Source organism: Erythrolamprus reginae, chromosome 2 (genome assembly GCF_031021105.1).
Source record: "Erythrolamprus reginae isolate rEryReg1 chromosome 2, rEryReg1.hap1, whole genome shotgun sequence".
NCBI classification, from domain to species: Eukaryota; Metazoa; Chordata; class Lepidosauria; order Squamata; family Dipsadidae; genus Erythrolamprus; species Erythrolamprus reginae.
The window spans coordinates 142,372,963-142,397,448 of record NC_091951.1 but is presented as its reverse complement, the minus strand read 5'-3'; the positions used below and the strand labels follow the sequence as shown (position 1 = coordinate 142,397,448).

The 24,486-nt window shown below is 40.1% G+C and overlaps 1 protein-coding gene across 1 annotated transcript; it reads right to left on the bottom strand.

Moving 5' to 3' along the window:
• Positions 1–10,158: 10,158 nt before the first annotated feature.
• On the bottom strand, positions 10,159–23,013 carry LOC139159439 (cytochrome P450 2C11-like). The gene is made up of 10 exons (XM_070736756.1): positions 22,911–23,013; positions 20,112–20,223; positions 18,707–18,870; positions 17,684–17,815; positions 16,447–16,618; positions 14,273–14,449; positions 11,664–11,820; positions 10,748–10,935; positions 10,469–10,608; positions 10,159–10,363 (listed from the first exon to the last, which is right to left on the bottom strand). Exons 1-10 carry the CDS (start codon positions 22,925–22,927, stop codon positions 10,159–10,161), a joined length of 1,464 nt encoding a protein of 487 aa, XP_070592857.1. The 5' UTR covers positions 22,928–23,013.
• Between the last annotated feature and the right edge of the window lie 1,473 nt (positions 23,014–24,486).

Genomic DNA, 24,486 nt, shown 5'->3' with positions numbered 1-24,486 from the left:
GAGGGTGTGCTGGAACAAAGCTCTAAAACAATGATTTCTGCATCAGAAATACAATCTTTGTTGGACGCTGTGCTAGGGAAACTTTGGTGAGCAGACCTATGTTTAAGTAAATGAATTGGGCTTTATCTTAGGAATGAAGATAAAGAATGAGTTTCTGGTGCTCTGCCCAGACATAGATTGCAGCTAGCTCTACAGAGATAAATAACTGCTTCTGTGCTGTTTTAACCCTGCATTTCATTCATGTATGCTTGATTTCGAATAAAGAGTAGGATTTTATTATAAAATAAGTGATTTCTGTGATTGAAATTTGCTCCAGAGGCACATGTTCAGAACATCCAGGAGCCAGCAGCACCAGTCTCAGCCAGCAGCTGTGGAAGACAGCATTAGCTGAGACAGCCACAATTAGAATGACTGAAATTGGGGATTGCCTGGGTGACAAAATCTAAGTATTTGTGCTGGAGAAAAGTGAAGAAATGCTGAAGTGGTTATTTGGCTGATTTAATGATAAAAAGAAGAAATTTAAAATTTAAATTTTGGAAACAGATGAAAATAAAATAGAAATGAAGCTTGATCATCATTTAGAATTTACAATGGCGGGAAATAAAAATGAAGTAAAATAAGAACAAAGAGATGTAAAAGGGAATTTATAACAGTGGTCACAATTCATACCATATACAGATTGAAGGCCGCTTGTTTAATCCTGATAGAGTTATAGTCAGTGAATTATGTTTAGGGTTAAAAGTGATTTTTTAAAAATTATTTATCATTTTAAAGTATTTCCATAATAAAACTGCAAAAGAGAGGTCATTTGCATGAATAATCCTTAGCTGTGAGACCTGCTTTTCAACATGCTCCTTATTCCTTTTCTCAAATGTTGCAACTGCATAGATTATAGATAAATCAATAGAAAAACATCTCATATTAGCAGTGGAAAGCTAGCAGCATCTCATATTATGTTTCAGAAAGAAAACCTTATAGTTTGAATGCTTGCAAAGTGATACAGCCATTCTGGATCTTTTGAAATGGCTTAGCATTTAACGAGCACTTTGCTCTTTAAAATAATAATTTATTTGAGTCAATGAAGTCAAATTTTCTTAATAGACAAGATTTAGCCATGTTTTCTAGGAAATTATCCTGTAAGGCTTGTTAGACTTTGATTCAGATTGACAAAGAAATTGTGCCATTAAAATGATGTGATTTTTTTTCTTGAATCAAAGAGGCATCATGATTTGCTTTGATGAAGTTTTTTTCTGTTTGTTACTTGCTCTGTAAAGACTCTTTAAAAAACTCCTTAAGACTTAAACTCTTTAAGACTTAAAGAAACTCTTGTTGAAGGTTCACCTATAAAATGCAAAACATACTCTGCTATTTAGTTGTTCTTCTTGTTTTTAAACTCTAAGGTTATGTCAATAGACAGTAAAAGTGGAGAAGCAACTAGCAGTAACAGATTTTATCTTTGAGTTTCAAAACTTTGTAGGGATAGTGATTGTACTCATGAAAGATATCTGCTGTTTGGGAGAAAAATGAACACATATGTTAATGTCTTTGAAGCATCTTAATAAATTGGATTTTATTCTGGTTTCTGATATAACTTTAGCTATTACAAATAACTCTTACTAAATTCAGTATTTCATAAACAAAGAAACTCCATCTTTTTCTGCCGTCAGTCTTCTATGTTTCTATGTTTATTTCTCTTCCCTTCCGTATTCAAAATACAGTTCAAACTAGCACATTCCTCTTCCTCCCGTTATCTTTCTTAATTGCATTCCTCACACTTTCCTCCCAGCCTTCTCCGTTTAACAAGATTTATGCACTCACAGCATGATTCAAAAACAGCAGAAATGACTGTAAAATAACACAGAATGCATTTGCTTGCTTGGAAGCTAAACGAAATACCTTTCATTTTAGCCCTACAACATTGAAACTCCACCCTTCTTCCCCACTGACCCCCTGATGTACCAAATACATCACTCCAGTATTTAACCCATTCCTCCCCTTAATATCTTCTTCCAAACACCTGTTCTTTACATTTTTGGACCCCTCTGAATTTAGAATTGACCCAGCGAATGTCTGATTCTTCCTCGCTAGATTCTGGACTCATGGCCACATCCTGTGGCTGGCCTCCCACCTGTTCTACTACCTGTAACCCCGGGCCCACCACTAATTTATAAACACTATCTGTATTATTATTATTATTATTATTATTATTATTATTATTATTATTATATTAATTAATTAATTAATTGAATTTGTATGCCACCCCTCTCCGTAGACTCATCATACATGGTGTTCGACCAATGCATTGAAGCCCATCTCTGAACATTAAACTAGCAAACTCTATTCTCTGAATGCAACACTACTGATGACCTCTACAACACATTCTTGCTTGAAATGAAAATAACTATCAGACTTCACGTACCACTAACATCTACCACAAACAAGAGAAATAACCTTCCCATCTCAATAAGAAAATTACAAACAAGAAAAAAAATATCTCTGGTGGAAAAACAAAAAAGGACAAGTAGCCAACTTCAAAAGCTGATATAATAATAATAATAATAATAATAATAATAATAATAATAATAATAATTTATTAGATTTGTATGCTGTCCCTGCAATCAAATAAAAGCAGAATGTCTGAACTACCATAGCAAACAAGAGGAAAACCTATGCACCAAATCTAATCGAGCCTTCTACAACTTTGTCAACAACAAACTCAAGGACTCTAGACCTCTCCCACCTCTCAAAGGTCCCAACAACAAAGAATACCATGATGACTCATCCAAAGCTAACCTCCTCAACTCATTATTTGTCTCTGTCTTTGTTAACAGTAATGGCTCATCCTCCAATTTCATCAATCACAGCTCAAACCCTTTCAATGACCTAACCCAAATAGACTTCACTGAAGACCATGTTGAAAAAGCATTACGTGACCTTAAACCTTCTCTATCAGTCAGACCAGACAGTCTATGTGCATACTTCCTAAAAAAGCTCTCTTCTCCTATAGCTGAACTATTAAGCATAATTTTTGAAAAATCCTTCAGAACCAGCACATTTTCCAAGCTATGGTTGAAAGCAATGGTCATCCCCATCTTCAAAAAAGGAGACCCCTGTCTTGTCGATAACTACAGACCAATATCACTATGCTGCGTCACCTGCAAAGCCATGGAATCAATTATAAATCAATAAATTACTCTCCACCTAGAAACTAATAAACTGCTCTCTAACAAACAATTTAGATTCAGAAAAAAGCTATCCTGCAACTTGCAGCTCCTCCACTGCAAAAACATATGTACAACTCATCTAGATCAAGGAAATTAAATGATGCAATTTATGTCGACTTCTGCAAAGCCTTTGATTCAGTGGTCCATGAAAAACTACTTCTAAAACTCAAATCCTATGGCATCTCAGAATCCCTCCACAGCTGGATTACTGCACTCCTGTCAAACAGGCAACAAGTGGTCAAAATAAGAAGCTCCATATCCACCCCTGTCCCTGTTAAAAGTGGTGTTCCCCAAGGTAGTGTATTGGGACCAACACTCTTCATTCTCTACATCAATTACCTTTGCAATTACATCACAAGCAACTGTGTTCTCTTCGCCAACAATGTAAAACTCTTCAACACCACCTATAACACAACTACTCTTCAAAAAGACCTAGACTCTGTCTCTGACAGAGACAACTCCAAATTGGCAACTCCAAATCTCAACCAGCAAATGCTCTGTCCTACACATCAGCAAAAAAAATCAGAACTCCAAATACAAACTGAATAAACAAATTATGACAGATAACCCCCGCTCAGTTAAAGATCTCGGAATACTAATAACAAAAGACCTAAGTGCCAAACATCACCAAAAAGGCTTCAAGACTTGTTAACCCAATCCTATGTAGCTTCTGCTCCAGCAATCTCACGTTACTTACCAGAGCTTACAATACTTCTGCCAGACCCATCCTCGAGTACAGTTCATATGTTTGGAACCCATACTGCATCTCGGACATTAGCACCCTCGAAAATGTCCAAAGATACTTCACCAGAAGAGCCTTTCACTCCTCCACTCGAAACAGAATACCCTACGCAACTAGACTTACAATCCTGGGTCTAGAAAGCTTAGAACTACGACGCCTTAAACATGATCTAAGTATTGCCCACAAGATCATATGATGCAACATCCTGCCTATCAATGATTACTTCAGCTTCAACCACAACAACACAAGAGCACACAACAGATTCAAACTTAATATTAACCACTCCAAACCTGACTGTAAAAAATATGAATTGTCGAAGTGTGGAACTCATTACCAGACTCCGTAGTGTCATCCTCTAACCCCCAACATTTTACCCTTAGACTATCCAGGGTTGACTTCTCCCGATTCCTAAGGGTCAGTAAGGGGCGTGCATAAGTGCACTAGTGTGCCTTCCGTCCCCTGTCCAATTGTCTCTCCTATATCTTCTATATCTTTTCTTCTATTCCTATATCCTTTCTCTATTCTTCCATTGATATATTTTATTCCTATATTTTCTCTTTTATTCTTTCTTTGATATATTTTACTACAAAAACTCTCCATCTCTTTAACTGCAAGATAGCGGTCATTGGGATATATGAAATCCAGATGCACCTGTTGCATAAATATTTTTGGAGTCAGAGTTCCAGAAAGGGATTTTGTTGCATGCGAGGGACTTCTCTCTGTTTTACCCATACAGGTTCTCCAAATTCATTACTGAATTGTTGATTGACTAATGGGCAGGAGCAAAGGGCTACAGTTTGTTGTCATCACATTGCCATATGGTGTTCAGCTTGATTGGAGCAGTCACAATGCAGGCACTAGATAGTAAGCACTCATTAGTGAAGCTTGGGGAACTATTTTAATGATTGCATCGTATCACAGCGTGTAATGTGTGTTTGCCCTAGCATAAGGACAAAAGCACCAGCCTGAAGATGACAAGTGGGAGCTCGTGGAAACGTCACCAGAAATCTCTGAAACCCGAATATGTGTGTGTATGTGTGTATATATATATATGATCCGACATAAAAAACATATAGCCCCTCCCTGGTACAGAGCTGGAAGGGATTAGGTCTGATAGCTCAAGCTGTTAAGTCTCTGCCTTACAAGGCAGAGGCTACCAAGATCGAATCCCAGTAAGGAAGGGTGTGGCTAGCTGATGAGGCCAGAACAAGGCCGAAATGGGACCATCTTAGTCTCCCTTAATTTTAAAAATTCCAGCTAAAAAAACATTTGACACATATATATATATAGCCATATATGTGTGTGTGTGTGTGTGTGTGTGTCACATGTTTTTTTGCTGAATTTGAAAATTAAGGGAGACTAGGATAGATCTATTTCGGCCTTATTTTGGCCTCATCAGCTAGCCATACCCACTGGGACTTGAACCTGCAACCTTTGCCTTGTAAGGCAAAGAATTATCCTCTAGGCTATATCCATCAAACTATAATCTATATGTGTAGCATATTTTTTGCTGATAATGAAAAGGAAGGGAGACTAGTATATTTTATTTTTTTATTTTTTTATTTGAGTTGGTAGGGACCTTGCAGGTCATCTAGTCCAGGGGTCCTCAAACTTGGCAACTTTAAGACTTGTGGACTTCAACTCCCAGAATCCTCCAGCCAGCACAGCTGGCTGGAGAATTCTGGGAGTTGAAGTCTACAAGTCTTAAAGTTGCCAAGTTTGAGGACCCCTGATCTAGTCCAACCCACTGCTGTTGCAGGAGACCCTACATCACACTAGTCCAATAGCAGTCCAATCTTTTCTTGAAAGTCTATGGTATTGGAGTGTTCACCACCTCTGCAGGCAAGCTGTTCCACTGGTTGATAGATCTATTCCGAGTTTATTATGCTCTCATCAGCTAGCTATACCCTTTTAACCTGCAAATCACATTGTCTGATGTACCATACTTTTCAAACGAAGATACACAAGAATATAAACTGAGAAGTCAGAGTATCTCTAAGAGCAGTGATGGACACTAGGAGGGCTTTGGGTTTTGAGGTTGTCAGTTTGAGGTTATCTAGTACCATTTTTTTAGAAAAAAATATTTTTTATTATACATTTTCTTTTGTTATACCTAATGTTTGTCAGTATATAAATGTTCATGAATTGGAACAGATATGGTAACAGGTCAGCCAATGGGGACTGTTGGTGACTCAGACTGTTTTTCACACTCCAAAGGCTTTCGGAGTGAGAAAAATGGCACTCCAAACTTGCCATTTGGAGTGGCAAGGGGCTAACTGGAAGTCTATTTCCCCAAACTTCTGGTTTGACCATTGAGCCATTTTTCATATTCTGGAGGCTTCAGGGAAGCCTCCTGAAGACTAAGAAGGGTAAAAACAGCCTCCCCCAAGGCCAAAAATCAGCTAGCCAGCACATGCATGCACTTTGAAGCTGACATTGTCAGTGTGTAAAACCCCCATTTAAGAGATGCTTACTTTTATGTAATGGTGATTGACTTAGTCAATGCACATGTGATAGATGCACACTGTTTCCTCCCTCCTGTAATTGGCTTTGTTGTTTTAGCCTTAGTCATGCCGACAGATGGCAATACAATTTCTGATGACTCTTTCCCCATTGTGTATTACCATTTATATACAATACATATTATTCAAAGGGATAGGATAAGTGTGGTAAGTAAAATAGATTAGTAGTAGTTAATTATACTCATAAGTGTTGTGGTTGGCTCTGCCCCAGCTCCTGCCCCAAGGAATGTGGAGGTGGATTCAGGGGAAACATCAACATGTCATAGGCCTGTTTTATTGCCAACAGAGTCAGGTAGTGCAGTTTCCTCGGACGAAGAAGGTGGGGGTGACTTGGAAGAGGGGGGCTTGGCACACAGCCCAGGAAGCCAATCTCCATTATCTTCGGTCAATTCGAATGAGGAAGTGTTAGACCCACAAACGCGCAGAATTATGCATAGAAGAGACCAATTGAAGAAATATTGCAGGAGATAAGAGAGGCCACCTGTGTTTGGGTGGTGTTCCAGTAATTAGAGCTGCTGATATAAATAGCAGCGTGCTGGCTTGGCCATTGTGGAAGATTATCTGATCGTTGTTCTTCAGGATCGTGCCTTGCTGTTTCCGAAATTTGTTTGTTGATTTTTCACGACTTGGAAACCAAAGCAGAGCAAAATGTGTGTGTTTCACTTTGTGGAGGAAGGAGGGCTGTGACATTTCTTCACAGCTGCTAGCTAAGTACTTAAGGACTGATTAAGGGGATTGTACAGACTACCAGGTTGTTTTGGGACGAGTGCTCTTTGCAATACAAAAAGGGTGCTTTGTTTCTTTTGAATTTTTGTGATAAAGAACATTGTTTTTGAACTTTCAAGTGTGTGTGTGTCTGAAATTTGTACTCTTGAATTTTCGGTAGACTCATACCATAGAGCCCAGCAGAACACATAAGTGTATAAAAATATCACTGAGTAGCCTTGACAAGTAGATACAGAAGTTAATATGTTGCTTATCTATTTGTCATCTTTCCACAGATGGGCATGCATTATCTGTATCATGTATATGTATTTATCTATTTTATCAGCACAACTACATTGTGTCATATTACCCTTTTTCTTTCATCCATCCATTATTACCAATTTTTCCATATCTCATAAAATTCTTTGCTATTTGTACCATTGATTTCCATGGTCATTTTGTCCATTTCTGTGCATTTGTAAATCTTGTCTATAATGTTGTTTTCTAATGGGTTCTTTTCGTTTTTCCATAGTTGGGCATATGATATCCTGCCCACGGTTATTATATGCATCATTAGGTATCGGGGGGGGGGGTTAGAGTATTTTTTTTCTTCCATATTCCTAGTAGCATGCCTTTGGGGGGTGAATTCAGTTTTTTCCTTTGTAATTTCTAGAAGCCACTTATGTATCATGTTCCAAAATATTTTCGCTTTGTGACAAGACCGCCACAAGTGGAAGAAGCTGCCAGTCTTTTGGGTGCATTTCCAGCATTTATTGTTTTATTTTGGATAAATTTTAACCAATCTTGAAGGGGGTAGATACCATCTATAGAATATTTTATAATAATTTTCTTTGTATGCAACTGATTTTGTAATTTTAGAGTTAGTATTCCATGATTCCTCCCAATCGTCTAGGTTAATATTATGTTCCATATTTTTTGCCCAAGCGATATTTGGACCTTTAACAATTTCCTCTATTTTACCTGATTCTAACAAATATTTATATAGTTTTGTGATTATTTTGTCATCTGACCCAGTCAAAATTTTATCTAATGGTTGTGTGGTTATGTCTATGCCTGGACCTTCTCTATCTTTGTTGTATATGGATTTAACTTGTGCGTAAATCCACCAATCAATCTTATAGTTTTGTTTTTGTAATTCTTCCCTATTTTTTAAATCTCCATTTGGGAGTAAGACATCATTATATTTCAGGGTTTTAGTAGGGTCTATTAGATTGGGATAGATAATAGCCTCCATAGTAGATAAGCATGTAGGTACTTTGATATAATTTGTCTTTTTAATTTCATGCCAAGTTTTTAAGAGGGATTTCCTAATTAAGTGTTTATTGAATGTGGTTTGTCTTTTTGAATCGTCCTTCCACAGGTGGGCATGCCATCCTATTTGCAAGTCATGCTCCTCCAAGGTCAAGATCCTTTTATTATATAAATTCATCCAATCTTTTATCCAACTTAAAGAATCAGAATAGTAATAAAGTTTCATCTCTGAAAGTCCTAAGCCTCCTCTATCTGTACTGTCTTATAAATATGCTATTTTAATTCTAGGTTTCCTATTTTGCCAAATAAATTTTGTAATCATTCTATTCAGTTCAAAGAATTTTAGATCTCAGCTAATGGGGGCTCTTTGAAAAAAGTATAAAAACTGCTATTCTACAGAATAAAAAGAGTTGTAATTTCCCCCACTTTTCAAAATCTGTCAGCTTTAATATTTTTTGATGTTGTTGTTTTGTATATGGAATTAGGTGGAATTCCATCTATTTTCCAAATGGATCACAGAGAACACAGGGCAAATTTCATAGATTTCCTTACTGGGTTTTAAGCAGGACACTTTTGACAATCTGAAAAGTGTGATTTTTATTTTATTTATTTTTGCTTTTTACCTGGTGACATAACATTTATATGAAAAATGGATTCATCTTTAATTGCTACAGTGTCTCAAGTAAATTAATACATGTTTCAGTTGTATATATTACCAAGCAATTATTATAGTTCAGTCATATACAAGACAGTTTATCAGTCTTTAAAACAATCATTAGATATCAATAGATTTAACATAACATTGTCTTGGATTTACCTCAAGCATACTGTGTCAATAAAAGATCACCTTTGTTGTTTTCAAATATAAATCCACAAACTCAGTTTCTCATATGGTAGTATTTCTAAGAATATCATATAAAGTTAAAATCTCTGGTACAAGTTATATACAGCAGAATCTGTGGTCACAAAAATTTCTGACCGTGACCAAATTGGGTTCCGACCAAAAAATACACTATTATTTATTTATTTATTTTATTTATTTATTGGATTTGTATGCCGCCCCTCTCCGGAGACTCGGGGCGGCTAACAGAAATAATAATAATAATAATAATAATAATAATAATAATAATAATAATAATAATAATAATAATTATTATTATTATTATTATTATTATTGTTGTTGTTGTTGTTGTTATTATTATTGTTGTTGTTATCATTATCGTTATCGTTATCATTATCATTATCATTATCATTATCATTATCATTATCATTATCATTATCATTATCATTATCATTATCATTATCATTATCATTATCATCATCATCATCATCATCATCATCATCATCATTATCATTATCATTATCATTATGCAGCTGATTTTCCTTTCTGCACCATTTTTTTTTGGGGGGGGGGAAGTGCTAAATTTCCAAAATTAGGTTCAAGTCACAACCAAATCAGATTGTGACCAGGAAGGAATTGTGGTCGTGACCAGAGATTCTACTGTATTGTGAGTTTGCAGAATATAGTTTAGAGATAAGTCTATGAAACATTTCTGAGGCAAAACACGTAGTCAGATCATAGGCAACAGTAGCTATCTTTCCTATAAAAATAACTGCATTAGTATTCCACATCAATTTTAAGAGTACTTTAGAATGTAATAGACATCTCACATGTTTTGTTACTTTCTACTGATTATTGGACACAAGTGTCCATTGAACGATTAATGGCTCGTATATAGGGGTAATGATTCTTCGTTATGAAGTCCGTGTACAAAGACATTACATCCGTGTCCTTGGTATCCCCAGTCAGATAGAAGGTGAACTTCTGGAGCAAAGTGCTGAAGAACAGGAAGAGCTCCATCCTAGCCAGGGCTTCGCCTAGATACACTCTCTTCCCTTCAATAGCAAACAATAAAATAAAGTTATTTAAAAGTATACTTGCTCGAATTGTACCTGATAAAAGAATAACTTAGATCAAGCGAGCATGCGGATTTCCAATATCTGCTGAGAATGCCATGAAAGCATCTCTTTTCCTGAACTGGCCCTTTTCATCCAAAAAATGATTGGGATTGAACTTCTCTGGAGTTTCCCACTGGAGAGGGTCAAAATGTACAGAGCAGAGGATTGGCACAACAGCCGTGTCCTAGAGGGAGAGGAAGAAACAGAGGACATTATGGATAGTACTTCAGGTGGAGAGAAAGATTTTGGTTCCCGGTTACCTAAAATAAGTCATTTTTTTCTTTTTATTTAGAACATCTTGACAAATAGCTATGTCAGCTCACCTTGGGAATCATATAAGTATGGAACTTTATGTCACACGTTGTTTGCCGTGGAAATTTTTCAAGACTGATTTTCTCATACCGTTGAACCTCGTGGATCACAGCATTTGTAAAAGGCATCTTCAACCGGTCCTCCATGCTTGGAGTGCGGTCTGCACCCACCACCCGATCAATCTCCTGTTGCACCTTAGCTGTATGAGAAAAATATTGACATGAGATTGATAGCTTTTTATTTTCTCATGCTGAGCACCTTCATTGAACCACCACTTACATAAAAACATGTCTTTCAAAACATATTCAGGAAAGGCAATTCTAGACAGGACAATAGTTCTTTGTTCCAAACCTCACTTCTCAGTTGAGAACATTTCAACTTGGAGAAATTTTCAACTTTTCTATTCCAAGATGACATTGATTTGGCTTATGTGTGTCTCTTTGCCTTACTAGATAGCAAACATAAAGCCCCCTCCCCAAATACAGGTGGGGGACGAGGGGAAGGCTTCAGCATCCGATTGCCTCCACTTTGCCATCTTCTAGGTCAGGGTTTCTGAAAGGTGTTTTTGTCATAGGCAACTGGACTTTCTTGGTTTTTCCTTGTCCTTTTGTTAAAGCATTCAATCACATGATCTTCGGGATCTCTTAATGATATAATGGATATTATTTCACTAAAATTGTCTTCATGAAACCTCAAGATCTGATGCAAGACCCATTTGTTCTGTGGATATGTTAGCTGGACTAAGAAATGTAAAAACAAAACAAAACAGAACAAAAAGCATTCTAGAAGGCAGTGTTGGCAAAAGACTTTCCAAGAGTTCTCAGTAATGCAGCTGCATTGAGTTTAACTTAATTTCTTTTTCCTAGCTTTAGTAGTGAAGGTTCTAAGAGTACTGACACATTTCTATGTTTGGGGATATTTCTCTACCTTGAATGTGCGGCAATTTAGTCACAGATAGGAGGCTGCAGAGCAAAGTCTTGCTTGTGGTTATTGTCCCAGCAGCAAAAAGTAAATGCACATTCTCCACAAGACCTTCAGGAGTGTAGACAGGGCCACCATCAGGAATTTTGGGGCCCCATACAGCCTAAGTGTCTGCCCCCCCCCACCATTTTAAAACTACTGCCCCCAAATCCCGTGCCATGGCCACCATGGTCACACACCCTGGGCAAGCCCTCCCCCGGCCCTCTGAGGTCAAACACAGCCCTCTCTCACTCTCTTCCTTCCTCTCTCATCTCTTTCTTTCTTTCTTTCTCTCTTTCTCTTTCTCTATCTTGCTTTCTTCCTCTCTCACACTGTCTTCCTTCCTCTCTCATCTCTTTCTTTCTTTCTCTCTTTCTCTATCTTGCTTTCTTCCTCTCTCTCACTCTCTTCCTTCCTCTCTCATCTCTCTCTCTTTTTCTTTCTTTCTTTCTTTCTTTCTCTTTCTCTCTCTTCCCCCTCTTTCTCTTTCTCTATCTCTCCCCCTCTTGCTCTCTCTCTCTTTTTCTCACTTTCTCTCTCTTGTTTTCTTTCTCTCACTCTCTCTCTCGTTCTCTCTCTCTTGCTATCTCTTTCTCTCCCCCCTTCTTTCTCTCTCTCTCTCTTTCTCACTTTCTCTCTATCTTGCTCTGTCACTCTCATTCTCTCTTGTTCTCCAGATGCTGGCGAAAGTGATTTTCAATGTCCCTGCCAGCCCGCCCGGAACATTCAAATTAAGAAGAAAAAAAGCCGGCAAAGGTTTTCTTTCTCTTTTTTTCGGCAAGAAAAACCTTGGCCGGCGGAGAAGAAAGAGAGGTGAATCAGGTGGGTGGGCGGGCATGCGGGGGGCAGCGGCGAGTAGCCATTGGCACGAGGGGGTTAGAGGAGCGGGGGGGCTGGGGGCGGCCGCGGCATGCGCGCCCTTGGAAAAGGGTGTGCGGGGCCGGGGGAGGGCGTTTTGGGGTGCGCTGGCTAAGGCGTGCGCAGCCTACAGCTACAGGGAATGCCCCAGCCGCCCAAGCCTCATTCCCCAACGCCGCCACCCCGAAGGGGCTCCTACCTTCGCCGTGATCTCCAAGAGAGGGCCGGTACTGCGCCTGTGCGAGCGAGGAGCTGGAGCTCGGCGTCGGCGCTGCTCACTGGGCACAAATTACTGCGGGCACCAGGGGGCGGCAAAACCATCCGGGCCCCCCCTATTTGTCAATTTGGCCGGGCCCCTGAAGCCACTACCAGTAGTACCGCCCTATCAGCGGCCCTGAGTGTAGATACTCTCAAATAAATTCTGCTCATAAAAAGAACATAGAAAAGAAAATGGAAGAATAAAAATTATATTTCGAATTGAAATAAAGTAATTCATAAAACTCTTCCTAGTGCCTCTTTCCATTAAGGGAAACATAATTTAACCATACTGATTTTAGAATATATGGAACAGGTCTTTGATTCTAAGGTATTTCTGTATCAGCATTTGATGTAGAGGAAGCAGCAACCTGCTTCTTTGGTAACATTTAAATTAGCCTAGAAAGCAAATAGAAAGCAAATTTCTATACATACTCATTTTTAGAAGAATAATAGCCAGAAAAATAGTAGCCTTTATTTCTGTGCTGATAGATTAGAGAGATATTTAGCTGCTTCTTTTTTCTTTTTGGGGGGGTGAATTTTTTTTTATTTTTCTTCTCCAATCACGTGTACAGAAAAAAAGATACCATTAATTTCAAATTAATTTACAATATAACATTTTTACAATTTTGGTATGCACAGATTAAACCAATGCCACCTCCTGATGATTTAACATCTGGACCAAAGAAATAATTATTCCAATTCTTCATATGATAAAAAAAAAAGTAAAAAAAAAAAGAGAACTGTATACATTTTAGGCTGTTACTATTCTTAATCACATCAAATTAATTAGATCAAAATGTTTCAATTTTCTCAAAAATCTCCTCCATATCAATTTTCATATATATTTTAAACCGTCTTCCATAACAAATGCCCTTTGTTATAATTATAATTATGCCTGCAATAGGATTACATGCCAACAAATGGACAGGAAATTGTTGTCCAAGGGAGAATAAATATTTTCATATTACATCATATGGGACAGACTCATTTAAGTTGTGGTGCTGGAGAAGGCTTCTGCATATTCCTTGGACAGCAAATGTGACTAACAAGCAAGTACTGGAATGCGTAACACCAGAAATGTCACTGCAAGGCAAAATCACAGAAATGTCTCCTGCAGGGAATTCACTTGGAGAAAGCAATTTTGTTTGGAAGAATTAACAGTAAAAGGAAACATGCTGCCTAAGAACACAATGTCTGGACACTTGCCAGAGCAAAGAACAACTCAAAGAACTAGGTCAATATCAGAAAATTTGGGAAAACCTGGCCACGTCTATTTTCACTAGGATTTGGATACGACTGAATGGATAACATCATCATCATCACCATCACCATGATCACCACCATCAACGCCACCAACACCCACCATCATCAACATCGTCATCTGGGATGAACCAGTTTCCTCTTAGATGCATATTGGAGATATTTATACAGTTATGCAGAGATGGTACCTACATGCCTACCTTCTCTATTCTAAGAAGGAAGCAATCAATATAATCACGTGGGTTCTGGGGATCCAATGTCTTCTTGTGCAAATCCACCTTCTCATGGATATAATCACAGAATTCGTCAACTTTAGCAAAATACTTGATGTGTTGCCCAAAAAAGAATTCCACTGTTTTTGGGAAAGTATTGTACACCTGCCGCAGAGTACAAATTAAATATCATGCCTGTTTGGTCATTATTATGGGGGCTTAATACCCCAACTGTTCAGAGAGTAGCTTTTACTTTGATATTACTAATTGTCAACCCTCAGATAGGTCCAAGACCAGAAGACAAAAATCGCAAGCATCACAATATGCTGTCTTTAATTCTAGTCACAGGTAAATACAGGACCTAGAAATTGTAATGGGAATGTTTATTTGTAATAAGTTAATTGAAGAGGAATGTCTCCAAAAGCTTTCTCCCAGATCTTTCCTCATCTGGGCTGATTTTTATGCAGGAGATACTTCACTTGCTGTTTTCTTCGATTCCCCCCTCCCCCATCTCTCCTCCAAAGGGATAATGGTGAAAAAGGCCAAATTCCTTGAAGATTGGAAGTGTGTGCCTAAACATAAGGGAGCTGTCTAAAAAGCCTTGAGAGATGTACCTGTCCACAATTTGACATGATAATTAGCACTGCCAATATGATTTTTAGTATTGCACTTTTAAAAAATAATATTATAATAGTTTGATTGCAAAATATAATAATTAGTTTGATTGTAATATTTATACTGTCCTTATATCAATGGTGCAATGCTCTTGGTTCGGGCATGCCTGCTGGTGGTCAGAGAGCTGGTAACAATGCCAGCTCGAGGCTTCGCCCAGCCACCCAAAATCTGCCATTTGGGTTCTTTTACCCTCTGTGCATGCATAGAATGCTTTGCACAATGCACAAACGGTAAAAGAAATCTGATCGAATGGGTGCCATTGTTACCGGCTCCTGACCACCGGCAGACATGCCCGAACTGGGGGCATTTCACCCCTGCCTTATATCATTAATTTTTTGGCTGGGGGAGATGGGTGGATGTCATCTTTTAAAACAAGAAGGAATTATGTATGAGAACTTAAAACAACTTTTCAGTCAAGAGGTTAAAAAAAACTCTGCAGTGAAACACTAATATTAGGAGACAAATCCCTTTCAGTGAAATTCCATGTTTGGACTTCCCTGACTAGTTAAGAAATCAGTGAGTACTAGAAACAAGCAGGTCAGGAACCAAAGGAGTTACCCCCAAAAAAGGCAATGATCCCCTAGCACAGTGATGGCAAACCTTTTTTTCCTGGGGTGCTGAAAGTGCACCTGTGCTTGCTATGACGCGTGCATGCCCACACCCATAATTCAATTCTTTCGTACTCCACCTCCACACGCATATGTGTGCAAACCCTGCACTCCCCCACACATGCATGTATGACCTCCCACACAGCCTGTTTTAGGCCTAGCAAACTTCCCTGAAGCCTCGGGAGGCCAGAAATGGGCCATTTCCGAATTTCTGGTGGTGGACTCTGTAGGCCCATTTTTTGCCCTTCCGTCTCCAGATGCTTTCCTGACTCAAGAGACTTTCCTGGAGCCTGGGGGAGGTGAAAACGCCCCCTCATCCCCCGGAGGTCCTCCAGAGGTCAGAAACAGCCTGATTCCAGACTTCCAGTGGGCTTATTTTTCAGCCTCCCCATGCTCCAGATGTTTTCCTGGTTCTAGAGATTTTTCCCTGCTCCCACAGAGGCCCTCCAGAGGCTGAAAATACCCTCTCAGGGCCTTCACATGAGCCCTGTACTTACCTGGCATCCAAAATCGGCCACATGGAGACTCTTGGGAGGGGGTGTGTGGCTCAGTGGGCCCATCTGAAAATCAGCTGGCTAGCACATGTATGAATGGAGCTGAGCTAGGGCAATAGCTTGTGTGCCTGCAGATATGTGTCTGCGTGCCACCTGTGGCATGCCTGCCATAGGTTCGCCATCACGGGTCTAGGAAATTAGCCCAGCCAGGGAAGATTTTCTGAGTATCAATTTATATTTGAATAGTTCAATCTCACTGGATTTTTGGATTTGGTATCTCATGTTTAATAGCTCATCACATTTAGTCTTTACATATTTGCACACACAGAGAGACCTATTAGGAAAAATGGGGGTTCAGGAGGAGCATCAGAGAGGAAAAACATACCATTCCTAGGAAACTACTAAAAAATCTCATTTGAGACTCCATAATCTGCTGGTTCTTTATGAAGGTGGGATCTTTGTAATCAAATCGATTGCCAAAGATGACTGCACAGATCACATTAGAAACAGCACCTGCACAACTTCTTCTTGGGTCAAAAGGCTGCCCTGCAACAAAGGCCACAGAAATTTATAAGTATGATCAGTGAATGTGAATCTTCCCTTCCATGATTCTCCCTATAAAGTTGCAACAAAAAGTGGTTCAGGCCAAAGACATTGAACTGATTGTTCTTTTAACTCTTGTCTAAAAATGGAATATGATTGCCATATTAAATACTATAACCATTTTAGTTAAGATACAGAGTAGTGTTTCCATGTTCCACTTTGAAGCCCACCAAGTTTTCTTTTTTATCCTTAGATCACCTATCTCATTCATCAATAAGGTCCTTTGCTGGATGCTGATTTGCCTCATGTTTCATTTGGCACTACGTTCAAATTATTTTTAATAAACCTTTTTGCTTCTACTTCCAGTTTTAACTGAGCACGCTTTTCTCTCCATTCCTCTCTTCTTCTAATCTATTTAATGCTTTAAAAAAAATTATCCCATACATTTCTATATCTTTTCCTATCTCCTTCCAAAAGAGTCTTGTCCACCAAAGACAGTTTTCAAAGATTTCTAATTCTATTCATGCCCATTTAATTCAATCCCTCCTACAGTTCTCTATGTCTCATGGAGACTGTTCTTAACCATGCTTTCCTTATATCCCTTAGTTTACCTGTCTCAATTATCCATAAAGTGTTTTATTGGTTGATGAATTTGCTCGATGTGTGTTTTCTTGGATAATGCATCCAGCATAACATTTCACTACTTTTGAGCAAACTTGTACTTTTATGAATTTATAACTACCCTATTAATATTTCCTAGTATTTTGTATCTCTTAGTCCATGCAAGATTTTAGTACTTTTGAGCAAGCTTGTAATTTTATGAAGCCAAATACTGATACTGGATAGAAAAGAAGGAGAAGCAGCTTGAAATCTTGCTGTGTGTACTTTTCCTTTTGCTTCTGAACAACATTGCAAAATAAAAGAGAGAGGTGCACTCACTCCCTATCTACATTTTTCTTTATTTTGTGCACTTAAGTGCAGAAGATTTGAGATTCACTGTAGAATCTAGTTTTCCTGTAACTTCACTTAGTGCAACAAACCCTTTCCAGATTCTTTTTAAACTTTTTGTGGTAGCCATTTCCTCCACCAGACAAAGGGCTTCTTCCTGTACCCTCTCAGAAATCCTTTTCTTCCCCATCCCAAAATCTCGCAAAGTGGAAAGTGTGAACTGTCGTAGCTCCTTCCATTTCTTCTCATCAGTACTGGTCATAACAGAAACAAAAGACATAGGAAACAGATCACAATGTGATATCAGTTCTCAAATTTTGCAGAACAGTAAAAAATTATGCATTACACTTTTTTCTCTCTCCACTTTTAAAGTAAAGAAGCCTTCATGCTTGAAATACTAGTTAGCTGAACTCCACAATTTTCATATTTCCATTCTTGATTTCTGCCATATTTAAAGAACGATGAATGAAGTTATGAAAGCAATGTCACAGGTTTCTGTAAGTGTGGTATGGTATAGGAACAAATTCCTACACCAGACATGAAGAGAATTGTGTACTGAGATGCAATTTATCGGTGAGCAAAATAAAATTGAAGTTGCTTCAGTTCAGATATTTTTGTGCAGTAGAGTTGTCCCTAATAAAAAGAGCACAGTTTCATGCTATGTTTGCTAGGGTATAAGCAAACAAGTCACTGCCAAATATTAGTAGCTTCATAGATCTTAACCACAACAAACTGGCCCCAAAACAGTATTTCCCATCATTGTAACTAAATTCATTGTCTTCTTTCTTATATCTTTCCCACCATTACAACTCTCACTATAGAGTTAGGCCTTTGCACAAACTGTCTGAAATAGGAAAAATTGGTCATTTGCACTTCAAAGTGTTTTTTGTAAGTGTTTTGTGAGGACCAGTTTAAAGTGAAATTATATTTTTTTGCAAGTAAACAACAACCTGGGCTGACTTCAGGAGTGGGAGAAAAATGGTGAAAAAACATTCCTTCCAACTTCATGAAGTATAACAAAACCAACATTTTTACAAAACCCCTTTTTAGTAAAACATTCACAGCTATCAGTAGTATAATCAGGATAAAGATACTTTCAAATTACTTATTTAAACTTCAAGAAAAACAAAAATAAGGAAATGAAAGAGAATGAACCTTTATTAGAGAATAGTCGCCTCTTCAAAGGCGTTTCAGTTCGCCCACTAAATTCTTCTGCATGATTTATCAAAGCATCTTTTACAACCTCATATCCATAAAGAGCAACCCTTGGTTTTGATCCAATCCAGACAGTACATATAGGTCCATATTTTGCAGCAAGCTAAAGGGAAAATTAGATGAAATTTCAGTTAATTAGATAATAAAGCATTTTTGTATGAAATTATTCCAAGGTATGCCTGAAATACTTATTAAATTTTACCTTCAACATGTTCATGCAAAAGTTCAATAATTTTTAATGCCCAAAGAATACAACAATATGATTATGTTCCATTACATGGCATATATCTCCCAGTTAATAAGTGACAAACAATGGTATGTTGGCCTTCAGATATTATGGATATTTGTGGATTACTGAACCTATCTTGCACAGAATAACATATTCAGGGAAAAGTCTGCTTTGGTTGCATTTCTGATGTACTAGCTCCAAAGTAATAACATGCAACAGTTCTGTTTTTACCAGTAGTTTGAAATGCTATATTTTACAAAGGTAAAAGTAAGCCTGATAATCCAGTCTAGTATTTCTAAAGCTTACTAAAAAGCTAAGAAACATACCCAAGCCCCTTAAGTGACTCAAATGCCTATATACTAATGCTCAAAGTTTAAGGAAGAAACAGGATTAACTTTAAGTATTAGTACATGAAGATAGATGTGATATAGCTGCATTACTGAAACTTGATGGGATGAAACTCATGACTAGAATGTACTGATGGAAGGATAGAAACAATTCAAAAGAAACAGACCTAACAAAAGAGAAGGTACAGTTCAGTAATGCTTTCTAAAACATGTATTACCAGTTCATGTGTCTGCTCGCTTGCATGCATGATGCTACAGTGCATGCGCAGAAGGTTCTGCTCATGTGCAGAAGCATACTAGGCAGGTGGGTGGAGCCTCCTGCTACCGGCACCACTGGTTCTTAGAATCAGACCATACTGGGAGTAACCCACTGCTGGTACAATTGCATTATATATAAAATATCACTACATCTCTACACAAATACACAAATACACCTCCTAGCATCCATATGGGTCAATATAAAAGAAAGAAATAATGACATTGCTATAGACTTACACTACAGGCCAACCAATCAAACAGGAGAAATAGATGAATTTTTTGTTAATCAATTAATAAATGTTAACATACGATAGTAGTAATTGGAGACTTTAACTACCATACTTTTCTGATTATAAAACACACTTCCCACCCACCTACAAGTGGGTTAAAATTGCAGTTTGTCTTTGTCATGTCCTGGGTTAACAGTAGGGGGAGACATTTGGCGGGATTGTTCTAGTGTTCTCATTGGTTATTTGGAGAGTATAAATATCCTGTCAATTATGATGTTACCTCAGTTCGGTGTTTAATAAAGTTGAGTTGTATCTGCTGTGGCTGCCCGGTGTCTTCACTACACTGGCGACGAAGGAAAGCTGGATCTGAATCCACATTGGTATCTGCCGTTCTGAGAACAAAGTTGCGGTAAATAAGAATGTCGACCCAAATAGTTTTTCCTCCGTTCAACCCTCAAGGGGAATCTTGGGAGGCATATCTCACTCGTTTTGAGTGTTTCCTGATATCTAACGATTATAAAGATCTTTTGGGGGACAGGAAGCGGGCATATTTCTTAAGTTTTTGTGGGACTGAGATGTTGGAGACCTCCTTGTCATTATTTGCCCCACGATCTATCCATGATGTGCCCTGGGAGGAATTCCTCACAACTCTCCAAAATCACTATGCCCCCCCCCACCGTCTCGCAGCGCTCGCCGCTATTTATTTTATCACAGAAACCAAATGGAGGGGGAGACAATAAATCAATACATGGCAGCCCTCCGTCACGCAGCCAAGTCCTGTGAGTTTCACGACTTGGATGACTATCTTTTAGATCATTTGATCTATGGGGTGAGGGATGCCAGACTTCGGCGCAGGCTTTTAACAATGACGGAATTGACATTGGCGGCCGCTTTAAAAGAGGCTAGGGCCGTGGAGATGTCTACACAATCGTTGGCTGAAATGGACATGCCAGCTGAAACAGCCACTACTCATAGCACTGCAGCTGCTGCCGTATTGCCACCAGAAATTGAAAAAACTTTGAGGCTAGAGGAAGAAGAAGTTAATAAGTTAGCCACCTCAGCAAGGCAAAGGCAGCCACCATCTGGAGAGCCCCGTTATGTGGGGGGGTCGCGTTCATCGTGTGGGGGTTGTGGGGGCGATCACCCCCGATCGCTCTGTGGATTCCGCGATGCGTATTGCCACCGTTGTGGCAGACAGGGGCATATCGCCCGAGTCTGCCGTTTGCGAAGAAGTGCATCAAACACTCAGCCATTTCCTGCTAGAGAGCAATATCCGCCACAACAAAGGGCGTGGCAGAAGGAACCATTTGGCCGACGGGATTTCTGCAACGTAATTCAGCATGCATCACCAACTACTCCAGTCAGCATTCACCAATCCACGCAGCCGTCGGCACAGCAGGGGAAGCTTTCAGGGTCGTCCAAGATATCGGTGTTCATGCGAATTGGAGGATCATTGTGTGCCATGGAAGTCGACACGGGATCATCTGTTTCTTTAATGTCTTGGAGCACTATCAAGCGACTGTTTCCCCGATTGGCTAAGAGTCGTCTGGGGCCGTGCCCCCTGTTTTTAAAGGACTACCAAGGGCAAGTCATTCCAACTGTGGGACAAGGTTATTTTCCTGTTCAGTACAAAGCATTTAAGGGGCGGTTACCAATTATCATTGTAGATGGGCCATTCATAAGTTTACTTGGATTAGACTGGTTTTCAGCATTGGGGTTCACTATAGAAGGTATTAATGTTATAAATGATGTGCCTATGTCCCAACAGTTAGCCCAAGAGTTCCCTTCAGTTTTCGATGGCACCCTGGGAAAATATTTGGGCACCCCGGTCTCATTGACCCGTGATCCTTTGGTTCCTCCGATTCGCCTGAAGCCACGGCGTGTGCCTTTGGCTATTAAAGGCAAAGTTGATGTAGAACTTGATCATCTGATCAGCCTGGGAATATTAGAGCCGGTTGACCAGGCTAAATGGGAAACCCCTTTAGTGGTAGCCATCAAACAAGACGGATCCGTGCGTTTATGTGGGGACTACAAGTGCACTGTTAATAGAGCGTTGGCACACCAGTCCTACCCTGTACCAATGGTAGCCCATCTCTTACATTCATTGGAAGGGGAAAATATTTTCGCGAAAATTGACCTATCTCGCGCATACCAGCAGTTAGCGGTGGACCCTGAGACAGCTGATTTACAAACCATCATTACCCACCGGGGGGCGTTCCGTTGTACTAGATTACAATTCGGAATAAGCTCTGCTCCTGGAATATTCCAGGGGCTTATGGAGCGGTTATTGTACGGAATTCCGGGAACTTTGCCCTATTTCGATGATGTAATCATAGCCGCATAATCCTGCCCGGAATTATTAGAGAGAGTCCGGGCTGTACTTCACAAATTCCAAGAGGTGGGGTTGCGAGTCAAAACGGGGAAGTGTACTTTTGCGTCTCACAGTGTGGAATTCTTGGGGTTCCTCATCGATAGCAGAGGAATTCGCCCTATCCCTTCCAAAATAAGAGCTATTACTGAGGCTCCTGAACCAAGGTCCAAAACTGAATTACAATCTTTCTTGGGGTTGTTAAATTTTTATGCAATGTTCCTCCCTCACAAGGCTTCGATTGTGGAACCACTGCACAAGTTATTGGCTAAAGGAATTCCGTGGTGTTGGGGAAGGACGGAGGCGAGCGCATTCATGGCCATAAAAGAGGTTTTGGTATCTCATGAGGTTTTAGTGCAATACAGCCCAAAATTGCCATTGGTATTAACATGCGATGCATCCCCCTATGGGGTGGGCGCGGTACTAGGACACCGTTTGCCTTCGGGAAAAGAGGCTCCTATAGCATTTTATTCAAGGACTTTAGGTCGACCCGAACGGAATTATGGGCAATTGGATAAGGAAGCCTTGGCATTGGTGGCAGGCGTCAAACGCTTCCATCATTACTTATATGGCCGCCAATTTCAATTAGTCACAGACCATCAACCCCTGTTGGGAATACTGGCGGGAAATAGACAAACGCCCAAAATTCTTTCCCCTCGTTTGAATCGATGGGCCATGTTCTTAAATAATTATTCATATGATTTGACCTACCGGCCGGGTCGCACCATTCCTCACGCGGATGCGTTGAGCAGATGTCCACTACCCGTGCCTGTAACAGATCCAGCCCCAATTTCCACAGTGCTGGCCGTAGAGTCGTATCCTATCAGAGTATCAGCTGCTACTATTGCTTCTGAATCAGCGAAGGACCCTGTTCTCTCTGTAGTGATGTCATGGATTTTACAAGGGTGGGCATCGTCTTGCATTGAGCCTTCAATTTTACCGTACTGGGTCCGCAGGAAGGAACTGTCTGTGTTAAGGGGATGTGTATTGTGGGGCTCAAGGGTGATCATTTCCCCCGTGTTTACAGTCTAATGTTTTGGAGTTGGTACACATCGGCCACCCTGGAATAGTCCGGATGAAAGCGTTGGCTAGGGGCTACATTTGGTGGCCGGGGTTAGACAAGGCAGTGGAGCGTAAGGTCGCGAGTTGTCAACCTTGTCAACAAAACCACGCAGCCCCTCCTGCAGCCGTCCCTTTACAGTGGGAAAACCCTAATATGCCATGGTCCAGGTTACACATCGACCTTGCGGGTCCGGTTGATGGGAAAATGCTTTTAATAGTGGTAGATGCGTATTCGAAGTGGGTAGAGGTTAAAATTATGTCATCTACAACAACAAGAGACATAATCAGGGGGTTATCAGCTCTGTTCTCAACCCATGGGTACCCAGACGTCATCGTATCAGATAACAGCCCGCAATTTGTTTCGGGGGGTTTTGAAGCCTACCTCGCGGGGTTAGGTGTACGACACGCTAGAACTGCCCCGTGGCACCCTGCCAGCAATGGGTTGGCGGAGAGAATGGTGCGCAGCACTAAAGATATGCTTTCTAAAATAAGCCAAGGCACGCTGCAAGAGAGAATTGATGAATTGTTATTGGCACAACACACCACCCATGCACCTCCACCTCGAAGGCCCCCTCAGAACTTTTAATGGGACGGAAGTTGCGAATCGTGTTGGACAGACTTCATCCTTTGTACACCGAACCGGAATGAGAAATTGTGGCTGCTCGAGGTTTTAGAGACGGGGACCTGGTTTTTGCCCGGAACTTCATGGGTTCACCTCGATGGGTTGCAGGTACTGTTCGCGGTACTCGGGGGCCTCAGGCGTATACAGTGGTGTTGCCTGATGGTAGAGAGTGGCATCGTCATGTGGATCAACTAAGGGCCAGGTCGGCTGAATTACCAGACCCTAGGGGGAAGGATAAAGACCCTGTATGTCCGGAAGACAGTCATTGCTTTGAGTTTACTGACCAAGGAGAGGGTGAGTTTCACACGGTCCCTCCCCAGGTGCCTACGGGCAGCGTCGGCAAGTCCCCATACTTACCCAAAGCAGTGAGCCCAACTGACCCGACAGTAGAGGCCGGTGATGTGGCCGATGGGGAACAGGATATAGGGGGCCCCCAAGAGAGTCCAAGAGTATCCGTCGGTTATGAGAGCTCGCCCCGTTGTTCAGGGCGCATCAGACGTAGGCCGGCATATCTGGATGATTTCGTATGCACCCCCTAGGGGAAAGGGGTGTCATGTCCTGGGTTAACAGTAGGGGGAGACATTTGGCGGGATTGTTCTAGTG

Bases quoted from the DNA above. Each gene is read 5' to 3' on its own strand.
- LOC139159439 (XM_070736756.1), bottom strand. The intron at 10,936-11,663 runs GTAGAGAAATAT...TTTCTCATACAG, and splicing joins TAAATTGCCGCACATTCAAG to CTAAGGTGCAACAGGAGATT. The intron at 10,364-10,468 runs AGATATTGGAAA...GTTTGCTATTGA, and splicing joins GCTTTCATGGCATTCTCAGC to AGGGAAGAGAGTGTATCTAG.